This window comes from Coregonus lavaretus, assembly GCF_964263955.1.
Source record: "Coregonus lavaretus genome assembly, chromosome: 40".
Lineage (NCBI taxonomy): Eukaryota > Metazoa > Chordata > Actinopteri > Salmoniformes > Salmonidae > Coregonus > Coregonus lavaretus.
In genome coordinates, this window is record NC_140027.1 from 12,182,376 (window position 1) to 12,194,429 (window position 12,054).

Consider the following 12,054-nt stretch of genomic DNA (forward strand, 5'->3'; position numbering starts at 1 on the left):
TCTGCTCAAAGTGTCCAACAGACTGAGAGACAATTCATTTCTGCAACAATGAGATTGTTGGTCTGATGTCTTGACAATGGCACTATGATGCAACAGGATGACAGAATTTTCGGAATGATGATGCCTTGCCATTTAGAACTGAGGCATTATAGTGCCATCGTCATGACAATGGACCAACCTTTTTACTGCACATTCACACACAAGCAGGGGTTTAGTTTAGTTTATTAGGATTCCCATTAGCTACTGCACATGCAGTACTCTTCCCGGGGTCCACATAAAACATACAAATACATGACAAAGTACAGAACAGTAATAGATAAGAACAAAATAAGACATTACATTTAAATTCAAAATACAAAATTAAAATAAGAGTTATATATAGGAAAGACACCAAGAGACAACAAAAATACTATTTACACACTTCATGTATACATTCTTATATACAATACAGTTAAATTAGATCATTAGAAAGAGGAGAGGCGCTTTGACACAATATGTTTAAAAAACACATTTTTTAAAGCTGAACTTGCTTTTTGCCTGAGTAACCTCTGGTGGCAGACCATTTCACGATAACTCAGCGACGCATTAAATCTGTTTTTGGTTTGGGTACAGTGAAGAAACCCATAGGGGCATGTCTGGTGGGGTATGTATGTCTGTTTGAAGATTATACAAGTGGTTAGAACTAAAAAGACTAAAAGAGAAGTAGTCAATTTCTCCTCAACCATGAAAGACTATCATGCATGTTGTTGATGTTAGTTCTGTATGTGCAGTCAAGGGCAAGGTGTGCTGCTTGGTTTTGAGCCAGCTGCAGCTTCGCTGGGTCTTTCTTTGCTGCACCTGACCATATTACCAGACAGTAATGAAGATGGGACAAGATCAGAGCCTGAACATCTAGTACAGTTGATCTTTGTGTCAAAAACACAGAACATATCTTTATGACTTGACCATGATAACTGACCATCCAATGTTCCCTTAGATGAATTAATAGGTACATTTTGAGTTATTACTTTGAACCCTGGACTCAACTAATCATGGATCTGACTAATTCGATTCAATGCAATTACTGGCAGGCTACATGGCAGGCTACATTTAAAAAAAAGACATTGTCACATAGTAATTTTACAGAATTTGGAGACCTACTGTAACCCCCCAAACAACAAGCCTGATGTGGCAAGTAATAAACGTCCGTTCTGTTTTTAAAAGTCTCACCCTGTTGGGGTGGTAGGCATGTTCTGTAAATCAAATTATACAAACCCCCCCCCAAAAAAAAATCAATTTTAATTCCAGGTTGTAAGGCAACAAAATAGGAAAAATGCCAAGGGGAGTGAATACTTTCGCAAGCCACTGTATTTATCTGAAACCTACAGAATGAATGACCCACACTTATTTTGTCCTGTTCACATCCTGCCTGTTTATTCCCATCTTCTGACAGAATTTTCTTTCTTATTTCTCATTTTTCATCCAGTTTTGTCTTTGTGGACGTTATTTACATGCCTCACCAAATGAGCCTTCTGAGTGAATCCTTTACCACATACTGAGCAGACATGTTGTTTCTCTCCTGTGTGAGTCCGAATATGTTCATTTAGGTGTCCCTTCTGATAGAAGCTTTTCCCGCAGTCACCACAGCTAAATGGTTTCACTCCTGTGTGAGTCAGTATATGTGTCTTTAGGGCTGCCTTCTGATTGAAGCTTTTCCCACAGTCACCACAGCTAAATGGTTTCACTCCTGTGTGAGTCAATATATGCTTCCTTAGGTGCCCCTTATGATTGAAGCATCTCCCGCAGTCACCACAGCTAAATGGTTTCTCTCCTGTGTGAGTCAGTATATGCCTCCTTAGGTCCCCCTTGTAACTAAAGCTTTTCCCGCAGTCACTACAGTTAAATGGTTTCTCTCCTGTGTGAGTCCGTATATGTTCGGTTAGGAGCCACTTCTGATTAAAGCTTTTTTTCCCACAGTCAACACAACTAAATGGTTTCTCTCCTGTGTGGGTTCGAATATGTTCGGTTAGATGTCCCTTCTGAATGAAGCTTTTCCCGCAGTCTCCACAGCTAAATGGTTTTTCTCCTGTGTGAGTCCGTACATGGTTGGTTAGGTGCTGCTTTCGTTTGAAGCTCTTCCCACAGTCACCACAGCTAAACGGTTTCTCTCCTGTGTGAGTCCTTATGTGCCTGGACAGAACCCCTTTGTATTTGAAGGTCTTGCCACAAATGGGGCAGGGTTTCTCCACGTGACAGAGTCGGACATGGGCCTTCAGTTTACAGGTGGAATTGTAGTGTTTTTTGCACACTCGACATTCCCTGGGTCTCATCTTGGTGAGAGTCAAATGCCTCTGCAGGTCAGCTTTCAGAGCAAATGTTTCACCACAGTCACGGCAGCGTTTAGTTTTTTTAGAAGTGGTGTGGCTGGAGTCATTGTTTTGATTATTTAGGTGGGTCACATTGCCAAAAGGTTTGAGATCCACTGGTTTAGAGTCACTCTCTCTGTTCTCCACAGTCTGGGTTTCGAGAAGAGTCAAGGACTGAAGTGGGTCCTCCTGATCACATTCACTTTTCACACAAGGAGGAGTGAATTTGAACTCTATGATATCAGCCTCCATCCCTTGAAGCTTCTCTTTCTCCTGACTGGTCCAGAGTTCCTCCTGTTCCTCTTTAATCTGTGTGGGCTCTGGATCCTCCGGCCCCAGACTGGTGCTCCACTCCTGCTCACAGTGCTGCTGGTCAAAGGGAACATCCTCTTCAGAGACAGCGAGAGAGAGCTGCAGGGAGTCTGGAGGGAAGGAGAAAGGAGCAGATATTATCTACACAGCCTTTAGACATCAGGGTTAATAATAATAAATAATATGCCATTTAGCAGACGCTTTTATCCAAAGCGACTTACAGTCGTGCGTGCATACATTTTCTTTTGTGTATGGGTGGTCCCGGGGATCGAACCCACTACCTTGGCGTTACAAGCGCCGTGCTCTACCAGCTGAGCTACAGAGGACCACGTTGAGGTCAATTCTAATTGAAGTCAGTCAATTCAGGAAGTATACAGAAATTCCAATAAAAATAAAAAAAATACTTGAATCCATTTTCAATTCCTTCTCAATAAACTTTAGAAAAAAGCTGGATTCTTTGCATCTCTTCTTAGTCATACACGTACCACCAAATCTCCGCTCAACACAACTTCAAAAGTCACAAGATACTTGTATTCGGATAGTATTCAGACCCCTTCACTTTTTCCACATTTTGTTACATTACAGCCTTATTCTAAAATTGATTAAATTAATGTTTTTCCTCATCAATCTATACACAATAACCCATAATGACAAAGCGAAAACAGGTTTTTAGAAGTTTTTGCAAGTTTCTTACAAATAAAAAACAGAAATACCTTACTTACATAAGTATTCAGACCCTTTGCTATGAGACTCGAAATTGAGCTTAGGTGCATCCTGTTTCCATTGATCATCCTTCAGATGTTTCTACACATTTTTTAGTTTTTCTGTTCCATCATCTTTGAAATGCACTTCTACCAAATGCCTTTTATGAAGATTTCGATTGCGTTTTCATATGACGAAAACCTTCAAAAAAAGGCAAATGGTCGAAGTAAATTAATAGAGCCCTCAATGGAATGCCCTGGATCAGAGATAGATAAAAATAATAATAATAATAATAATAATAATAATATGGGGATCACTTAAGCCCTATTTGCACGGGACTAGTATTACTAGAGAACGTTGGTTATGCAACTATTACCCCAGAATGTCCGTTATTCCAGAGGACGATTTGGACGGGATTAGTTTGTTCAAAACTGGCCCCTGTAAAAAAAATATTATCCAATAAATTGATCATTATGCAGAAGCCTGGAGGTTTTTATTCTAGGCGTTAAGATATTTCAACATGTCCAGGCGATAACAGGCTACACTGATAACTCGAGCTTGGCTCCCAAGTTTCTAAGCCATACCAAACCATCTTTGGTATAGTGTCACCATAATATTTGAATTGAGGAAGCGTGATCATAATCATTATTTTAGCGAACCGACAGTAGACGTCTTCAAATTTCCCCCCAGCCTGCAGATGAGAGCTAAACAGCGCACTTGCACATGAGATGGTTTTAGGCCAGGGTTTGAAAAATATATATAGGATTTGAGTTGAGACTTGAGACTGTAAAATCCCCAGGAATTGAGCTAAAACGTCTACCCACAAAAAACAAAACAAAAAATGAGGTGATCAAAATCAAATTGCTCCATTGTAATATCATGGCAGCAGAGGGAATGGCTGCCGTTTTACAGGCTCCTAACCAATTGTGCTATTTTGTGTGTTTTTTCGCATTGTTTGTAACTTATTTTGTACATAATGTTTCTGCTACCGTCTCTTATGGCCGAAAATAGCTTCTGGTCATAGAAAACGATGGCGGAAACATTATGTACTTTTTTTTATATATATCAAAATTGGTCAGGAGCCCGTAAAACGGCGGCCATCCCCTCCGGCAGCATTCTCACATTTGAGATCGTGTCTCAATGTAATCATGGTATGAAATTATTGTTATTTTTAAATACAATCTCTTTTTGGGCTTAGTTGGTCAATTTGCAGTGTACAAATTCATAATTTTTCCATCCCCCTGACCATTCGCTCCGACAGAAATCGTCCCGCGGCTGGATCTAGTTGCCTTCCCCTTTGTATGAGAAAGTGAACTTGTCATTTCCAAAAGTTTAGCTCAGTTGGAATGCTGCTTTGCGATCTATTAACAGCAAGGGTTGCATTAAATAGATGCCATTTTTTTTACTGAAGCATTTGCCAATGTTCATTTCATTGGCACAAAATGTTTAAACAAAAGCATTCACTGTGAAAGTTGATACATGTAGGCCCTTCATATAGGCGCAGCACTTTATCGAATTAGTTATTGTTTTCTTGTATTGCAACACCTGTCAAACTCAGACGTTGACCTAGAAACACAGGGATGTCGATTCGCACGGGACTTGGACCTTGGAGAAGTCGAAAACAGTATGTTTCTTCGGCTGGAATTATTATGCTCCTGCTATGTAAAAATAACCGACATGGCAGATTCCGACGGGACTTAAATTACGGATGTGGCGATTTGTGCTTGTGCACATAATTAGGCCTACATAGCGGACAGACTAAACTCCACTCAAAGGGGGAAGGAAGTTTCAGATGACTCCACCAACAGAGTGGAGCAGAGACCAGGCTTTGTGGAATCTAACTCGGACTACATCAATTCGCCCAAGGTCAATACTTCAAAATGTTATAATTATGAAACGCCTACCTTGTACTTATGTTTGTCCTCTGTAGTTGTGTGCCTTTCTTTGCTTAAATACATACTTTTTCAATAAAGGTTAATCAAATACAACCACCGACTGTTGAATCAATTGGCACATGCGCTTTAGCGCTGAGTTGCCATCTTAGAGCAACAGCAAGGAGCAAACAGTCAGTGGTTGTATTTGATTAAGCTGGTAGTTTTGAATTCGGTTGTCATATTGGCAGATTTGCTAGCAACAAACTACACTACATGACCAAAAGTATGTGGAGACCAGTGTGTCATCTCATTTTGGAATGAAATCATGGGCATTAATATGGAGTTGGTTCCCCCTTTGAATTATATAACGGCTATAACAGCCTCCACTCTTCTGGGAAGGCTTTTCACTAGATGTTGGAACATTGCTGCGGGGACTTGCTTCCATTCAGCCACAATAGCATTAGTGAGGTCTGGCACTGATGTTGGGCTATTAGGCCTGGTTCGCAGTCGGCGTTCCAATTCATCCCAAAGGTGTTCGATGGGGTTGAGGTCAGGGCTCTGTGCAGGCCAGTCAAGTTCTTCCACACCGATCTCGACAAAGGATTTCTGTATGGACCTCGCTTTGTGCACGGGCGCATTGTCATGCTGAAACAGGTAAGGGCTTTCCCCAAACTGTTGCCACAAAGTTGGAAGCACAGAATCGTCTAGAATGTCATTGTATGCTGCAGCGTTAAGTTTTCCTTTCACTCGAACTAAGGGGCCTAGCCCGAACCATAAAAAACAGACCATAATTCCTCATCCACCAAACTTTACAGTTGGCACTATGCATTGAGGCAGGTAGCGTTCTCCTGGCATCCGCCAAAACCAGATTTGTCCGTCGGACTGCCAGATGGTGAAGCGTGATTCATCACATCGCTTGTGTGCGGCTGCTCAGCTATGGAAACCCATTTCATGAAGCTTCCGACGAACAGTTATTGTGCTGACGTTGCTCCAGAGGGAGTTTGGAACTCGGTAGTGAGTGTTGCAACCGAGGACAGACGATTTTTATGTGCTTCAGCACTCGGTGATCCCGTTCTGTGAGCTTGTGTGGCCTACCACTTCGCGGCTGAGCCGTTGTTGCTCCTAGACATTTCCACTTCACAATAACAGCACTTCCAGTTAACCGGAGCAGCTCTAGCAGGGCAGAAATTGACGAACTGACTTGTTGGAAAGGTGGCATCCTATGACGGTGCCACGTTGAAAGTCACTGAGCTCTTCAGTAAGGCCATTCTACTTCCAATGTTTGTCTATGGAGATTGCATGGCTGTGTGCTCGATTTTATACACCTGTCAGCAACGGGTGTGACTGAAATAGCCGAATCCACTAACTTGAAGGGGTATCCACATACTTTTGTATATGTAGTTTATTTAGCTAGCTTCTAGCTTAGTGTTTGATATGCAATGCGATCTCCTCATAATGAACAGTGTCACGTGTCCTGACGACAAAGCAGAGCTGCCAACTCTCACGCACGTACATTTTTCAACTGTGCTCCAAATCGTTTTAAAATCAGAACATCTGCAATTTAACATCACGAGCGAAACCTCTATCATTGTCCTGTCTTGCCACAGCACTGTGAACTGCGGCACATTGATTGGTCTAGTTATGTAAGGGATCAACAGGATTGGATGCATGTTTTAAAGAAACACACCTCAAGATTAGAGTGGAGCTGAATGGAGAGAGAACGTTCTCCGCTGAGTTTATTAAACTAAAAAGAGCAGCACGGTAGCGCTGTTCTATGTACAATGTTGTCAACAAAATTAGGTTGCTGTTACTCTCTTCCCTATTGCAGAATGGAGCCTTTTGACAGCATGTACTAAAGTCGATTTAATCACATTAGTCCCCTCGTTTGGTGATTGTCATTTAGGCTGTAACTATGAAAATCATTTTGTCAAACAGATTGTGAACCTAAAAGTGTCAATTTCATCCCCCCAAAATCTCCAAGTAACAAAGTCGTCAAATTTTTAGTGTTCATTTAATGTTCAAAGCATACTGAATACACCTGACCTGTGTTTTTTATTAGGCCTAAGCCAGGGTTGCCCAACCCTGTTCCTGGAGAGCTACCCTCCTGTAGGTTTTCGCTCCAACCCCAGGTGTTACTAACCTGATTCATCTTATCAACCTGTTAATTATTAGAATCAGGTGTGCTAGATTAGGGTTGGAGCAAAGACCTACAGGACGGTAGCTCTCCAGGAACAGGGTTGGGCAGTCCTGGTAAAAAGCTATGTCAGAATACGTAGAATTGTAGGAAATTATCTTTAAAAAAGTTAAATATTCCTAGGGGAGGACCCCCAGTCCCCCACCTAGGGGTTGTGCCAGGGGGCAATGAAATTCACATAGCAAATCTCACTACAAGTTTTTTTCAAAAGTTGGCAGCCCTGACAAAGCAAACTTTTCTAGCTATGCCAGGCAAAATCGGGCATCATCCGCTCGTTATGGATTTATCCAAATGAATGTCAATAGAAAGCAGCTTAAACAAACGCAAATGTAGATACGTTGCTGTTATTCTGGCTGCAGAGCCAGAAGCAAGCAAGGGGCAAGAACGTTGCCAGCGACCATGGAACATTGCTATAGAACGAACAATTGGGCAGCGTCCATAAATATTGAACTAATCGAACAAACGACTGGGTCGCGTCTAGCAACTAAAAGATGAGAAAGTATTAATTATCTTATAAAAAAGATTTGTTTTTTGTTTTTTTTAAACCGGTAAGTGTACTTTAATATTTGGCAACTGTGGTATACAGTGAGGGAAAAAAGTATTTGATCCCCTGCTGATTTTGTACGTTTGCCCACTGACAAAGACATGATCAGTCTATAATTTTAATGGTAGGTTTATTTGAACAGTGAGAGACCAAATAACAACAAAAAAATCCAGAAAAACGCATGTCAAAAATGTTATAAATTGATTTGCATTTTAATGAGGGAAATAAGTATTTGACCCCTCTGCTAAACATGACTTAGTACTTGGTGGCAAAACCCTTGTTGGCAATCACAGAGGTCAGACGTTTCTTGTAGTTGGCTACCAGGTTTGCACACATCTCAGGAGGTATTTTGTCCCACTCCTCTTTGCAGATCTTCTCCAAGTCATTAAGGTTTCGAGGCTGACGTTTGGCAACTCGAACCTTCAGCTCCCTCCACAGATTTTCTATGGGATTAAGGTCTGGAGACTTGCTAGGCCACTCCAGGACCTTAATGTGCTTCTTCTTGAGCCACTCCTTTGTTGCCTTGGCCGTGTGTTTTGGGTCATTGTCATGCTGGAATACCCATCCACGACCCATTTTCAATGCCCTGGCTGAGGGAAGGAGGTTCTCACCCAAGATTTGACGGTACATGGCCCCGTCCATCGTCCCTTTGATGTGGTGAAGTTGTCCTGTCCCCTTAGCAGAAAAACACCCCCAAAGCATAATGTTTCTACCTCCATGTTTGATGGTGGGGATGGTGTTCTTGGGGTCATAGGCAGCATTCCTCCTCCTCCAAACACGGTGAGTTGAGTTGATGCCAAAGAGCTCGATTTTGGTCTCATCTGACCACAACACTTTCACCCAGTTCTCCTCTGAATCATTCAGATGTTCATTGGCAAACTTCAGACGGGCCTGTTTATGTGCTTTCTTGAGCAGGGGGACCTTGCGGGCGCTGCAGGATTTCAGTCCTTCACGGCGTAGTGTGTTACCAATTGTTTTCTTGGTGACTATGGTCCCAGCTGCCTTGAGATCATTGACAAGATCCTCCCGTGTAGTTCTGGGCTGATTCCTCACCGTTCTCATGATCATTGCAACTCCACGAGGTGAGATCTTGCATGGAGCCCCAGGCAGAGGGAGATTGACAGTTATTTTGTGTTTCTTCCATTTGCGAATAATCACACCAACTGTTGTCACCTTCTCACCAAGCTGCTTGGCGATGGTCTTGTAGCCCATTCCAGCCTTGTGTAGGTCTACAATCTTGTCCCTGACATCCTTGGAGAGCTCTTTGGTCTTGGCCATGGTGGAGAGTTTGGAATCTGATTGCTTGCTTCTGTGGACAGGTGTCTTTTATACAGGTAACAAACTGAGATTAGGAGCACTCCCTTTAAGAGTGTGCTCCTAATCTCAGCTCGTTACCTGTATAAAAGACACCTGGGAGCCAGAAATCTTTCTGATTGAGGGGGGGTCAAATACTTATTTCTCTCATTAAAATGCAAATAATAATATAAATAATAATATGCCATTTAGCAGATGCTTTTATCCAAAGCGACTTACAGTCATGTGTGCATACATTTTTACGTATGGGTGGTCCCGGGGATCGAACCCACTACCCTGGCGTTACAAGCGCCACGCTCTACCAATTGAGCTGCAGAGGACCACCAAATCGATTTATAACATTTTTGACATGCGTTTTTCTGGATTTTGTTGTTGTTATTCTGTCTCTCACTGTTCAAATAAACCTACCATTAAAATTATAGACTGATCATTTCTTTGTCAGTGGGCAAACGTACAAAATCAGCAGGGGATCAAATACTTTTTTCCCTCACTGTAAGCAGGATAAAGGCCTGAGTTCTATACATTACGTTGGAAACATTGTCTGCGTTTAACCCTTACATAATTACGTAACCCTATCTCCCCCAGCTAGCTACATACGAACCAATTCTACATAGTTTTATCTTCGGGGTGATCCGCAGCAGTCTCCGTAGCCGATCATTCTCCTCCTGGTACTCTGCCACCGTTTTCTCAACTGCTGAGAAAATCTCCAGGGCAGCTGCCGTTAAACGCTCATTTAAAAACAGACGAAACGACTGTAGTTTAGACATTTTCGACTGCGGTGGGTAGCCGGCCTATTTTGTTCAGTCAGTGGGTCTTCAGTCCGCAAGGATTGTTCATAACCAAAACAAACTAGTCTCTAATTCTGCTTCCTTTTTCTTCTTCTTTGGGTTTCATGGCGAACTACACGCAAAGGGTGTATTTTCGCCACCAACTGGACGGGGTGAAAACATTTACAAAATAAAAGTAAATTCCATAGGGGAAGGGAACATTTCAGGTTAATCCACACAAACTACAAAAAAAGTATTAACAAAAAATATATACATTCCCACTCCTTCAGTCATTCGAAAACTCAAATACCCTGCTCAGGCTCTGGGACCTGACATATTTATTCAAAAGCTCATCTTTTATGCAGCGCAAGTGAAATGGATAATCAAACACGTCCGCTGTTGCTGCTTTGAATAATAAAATTGCCATGCAATCTGATATCTTGTGCTTTCTGTCCATTCTTTTGAAAGAAAGTGGATTATCATACAGGAAATTCTATCTGAAGGATGAGGAAGGGATCCTGCAGGTTGTCCTAGAGGAAAATGGCCCTGAAAATCTTGTGGAATTACCTGCAGGAATCTTACCTACAAGATATCCCATGGTATTTTGGGGCCAATTCCTGCAGGTAGTCCATCCGGGAAAAAATCCTGACTTCCAATTCCTGCAGGATATATATTCTGCAGGTTTCCCCTGCAGGATTCCTGTAGGACTTTTTTTGTAAGGGCAGTTAAAACATTTTGCTCCTTCGCCATTCTCTTCTTCTAAACTAATTCTACTTGAGTGTTTTTCTTCTTCTTTTGTGTTTAACAGCGGCCTGCGAACAAGGAAATGCGCCGCCAGTTGGATGTGGTTTACTAATGTACAAAGCAGCCAGACCAGTAGTAAAGGGAAATGATAACTAATTAAATGCAGGTAAACAGTGGTTATCATAACATATCATGGACTGGCTTGTCAGTTGGTTTGCTAAGACAACTGAGAGGCTACTTAACTAGTATAGTGTCTGAGGGTCTATGATTTTGCTGAGGTTTGCAAAAAGTGTGTTAGAGGAAACTTGGCTCTGCTTGCTGAAACATCTGGAAAGCATTACTAAATTCCTGGAAAATAGGAAATGGGAAGATATGTGAAAAGCCAGGGATTGGTTTATTAAAATCACGCCATACTATGTCACATAGGTTATAAATACCCTGTCTTAAACAAAGGACGGAGGGAGAGACAACATATGAGATCAACAGATTGGTCGTTTCTCTCCAGATATAACTGCAGATATCTGTAAATTAATACTGTGAACTTTGATACAATAAATCTTTATAATCAAAGAACAGTGTAAGCGGACTTCTTATCATCACAGCATAATTAGCAACGTTGACTTGGACACCACACTAGCTAGTTAGCTATTGTTTTTATTTTAACAAAAACAGAAGAATTGGCTTGGAGATGGCAAAAGCTTGTTGAAATGGAGAGGATCTCCCGAGTGGTTACTCCAAGGTTGACTTTTCCTGTAACTGATGTGCAGGGACCCTTTGGCGCCCTATCCGGCATCACCCAGGTGGGTGCTACACAATGTTTGAGGAGTACGTTACCACAGAGCCTACAAAGAGGCTGGGGATGGCTATTAATTCTCTTGAACTCAACTAGTGAACACACAATGTCAGGATGTGGCCAGTAAGCCGTGGTCCACCTCCCTTATCTCCCACAGTGATCAGCCAACCCTTACCATCATGGCTCCCATTTCTGGCCTTTTTGGCCAGTACTGGGCCCGGCTGAGATATGTGGGGGAAGGTGAGGCCCCTAACAGAGACTATATAGTAGATAACCTTTTATTTTAGTCTAATTAGATTAATGCCAGTGACTTCTATAGTTTCATAGTCTTACCTAATAGGAATGAACACAAACTTGTTTTCAAAACAGATGCCTTTGCTCCACTTCCTGGAAGTCTATGCAACCAAGTCACAGGAAGAGAAGTGGAAGTACTGGCACGTGGAATCTGCAATGAACATCGATGAG

General features: G+C 42.0%; 1 protein-coding gene across 1 annotated transcript; it reads right to left on the bottom strand.

Annotated features, from left to right (window-relative positions):
- Positions 1–205: 205 nt before the first annotated feature.
- LOC311113756 (uncharacterized protein) lies at positions 206–10,143 on the bottom strand. Its single transcript, XM_084157061.1, has 2 exons — positions 9,887–10,143; positions 206–2,767 (listed from the first exon to the last, which is right to left on the bottom strand). Exons 1-2 carry the CDS (start codon positions 10,050–10,052, stop codon positions 1,458–1,460), a joined length of 1,476 nt encoding a protein of 491 aa, XP_084013187.1. The 5' UTR covers positions 10,053–10,143; the 3' UTR covers positions 206–1,457.
- Between the last annotated feature and the right edge of the window lie 1,911 nt (positions 10,144–12,054).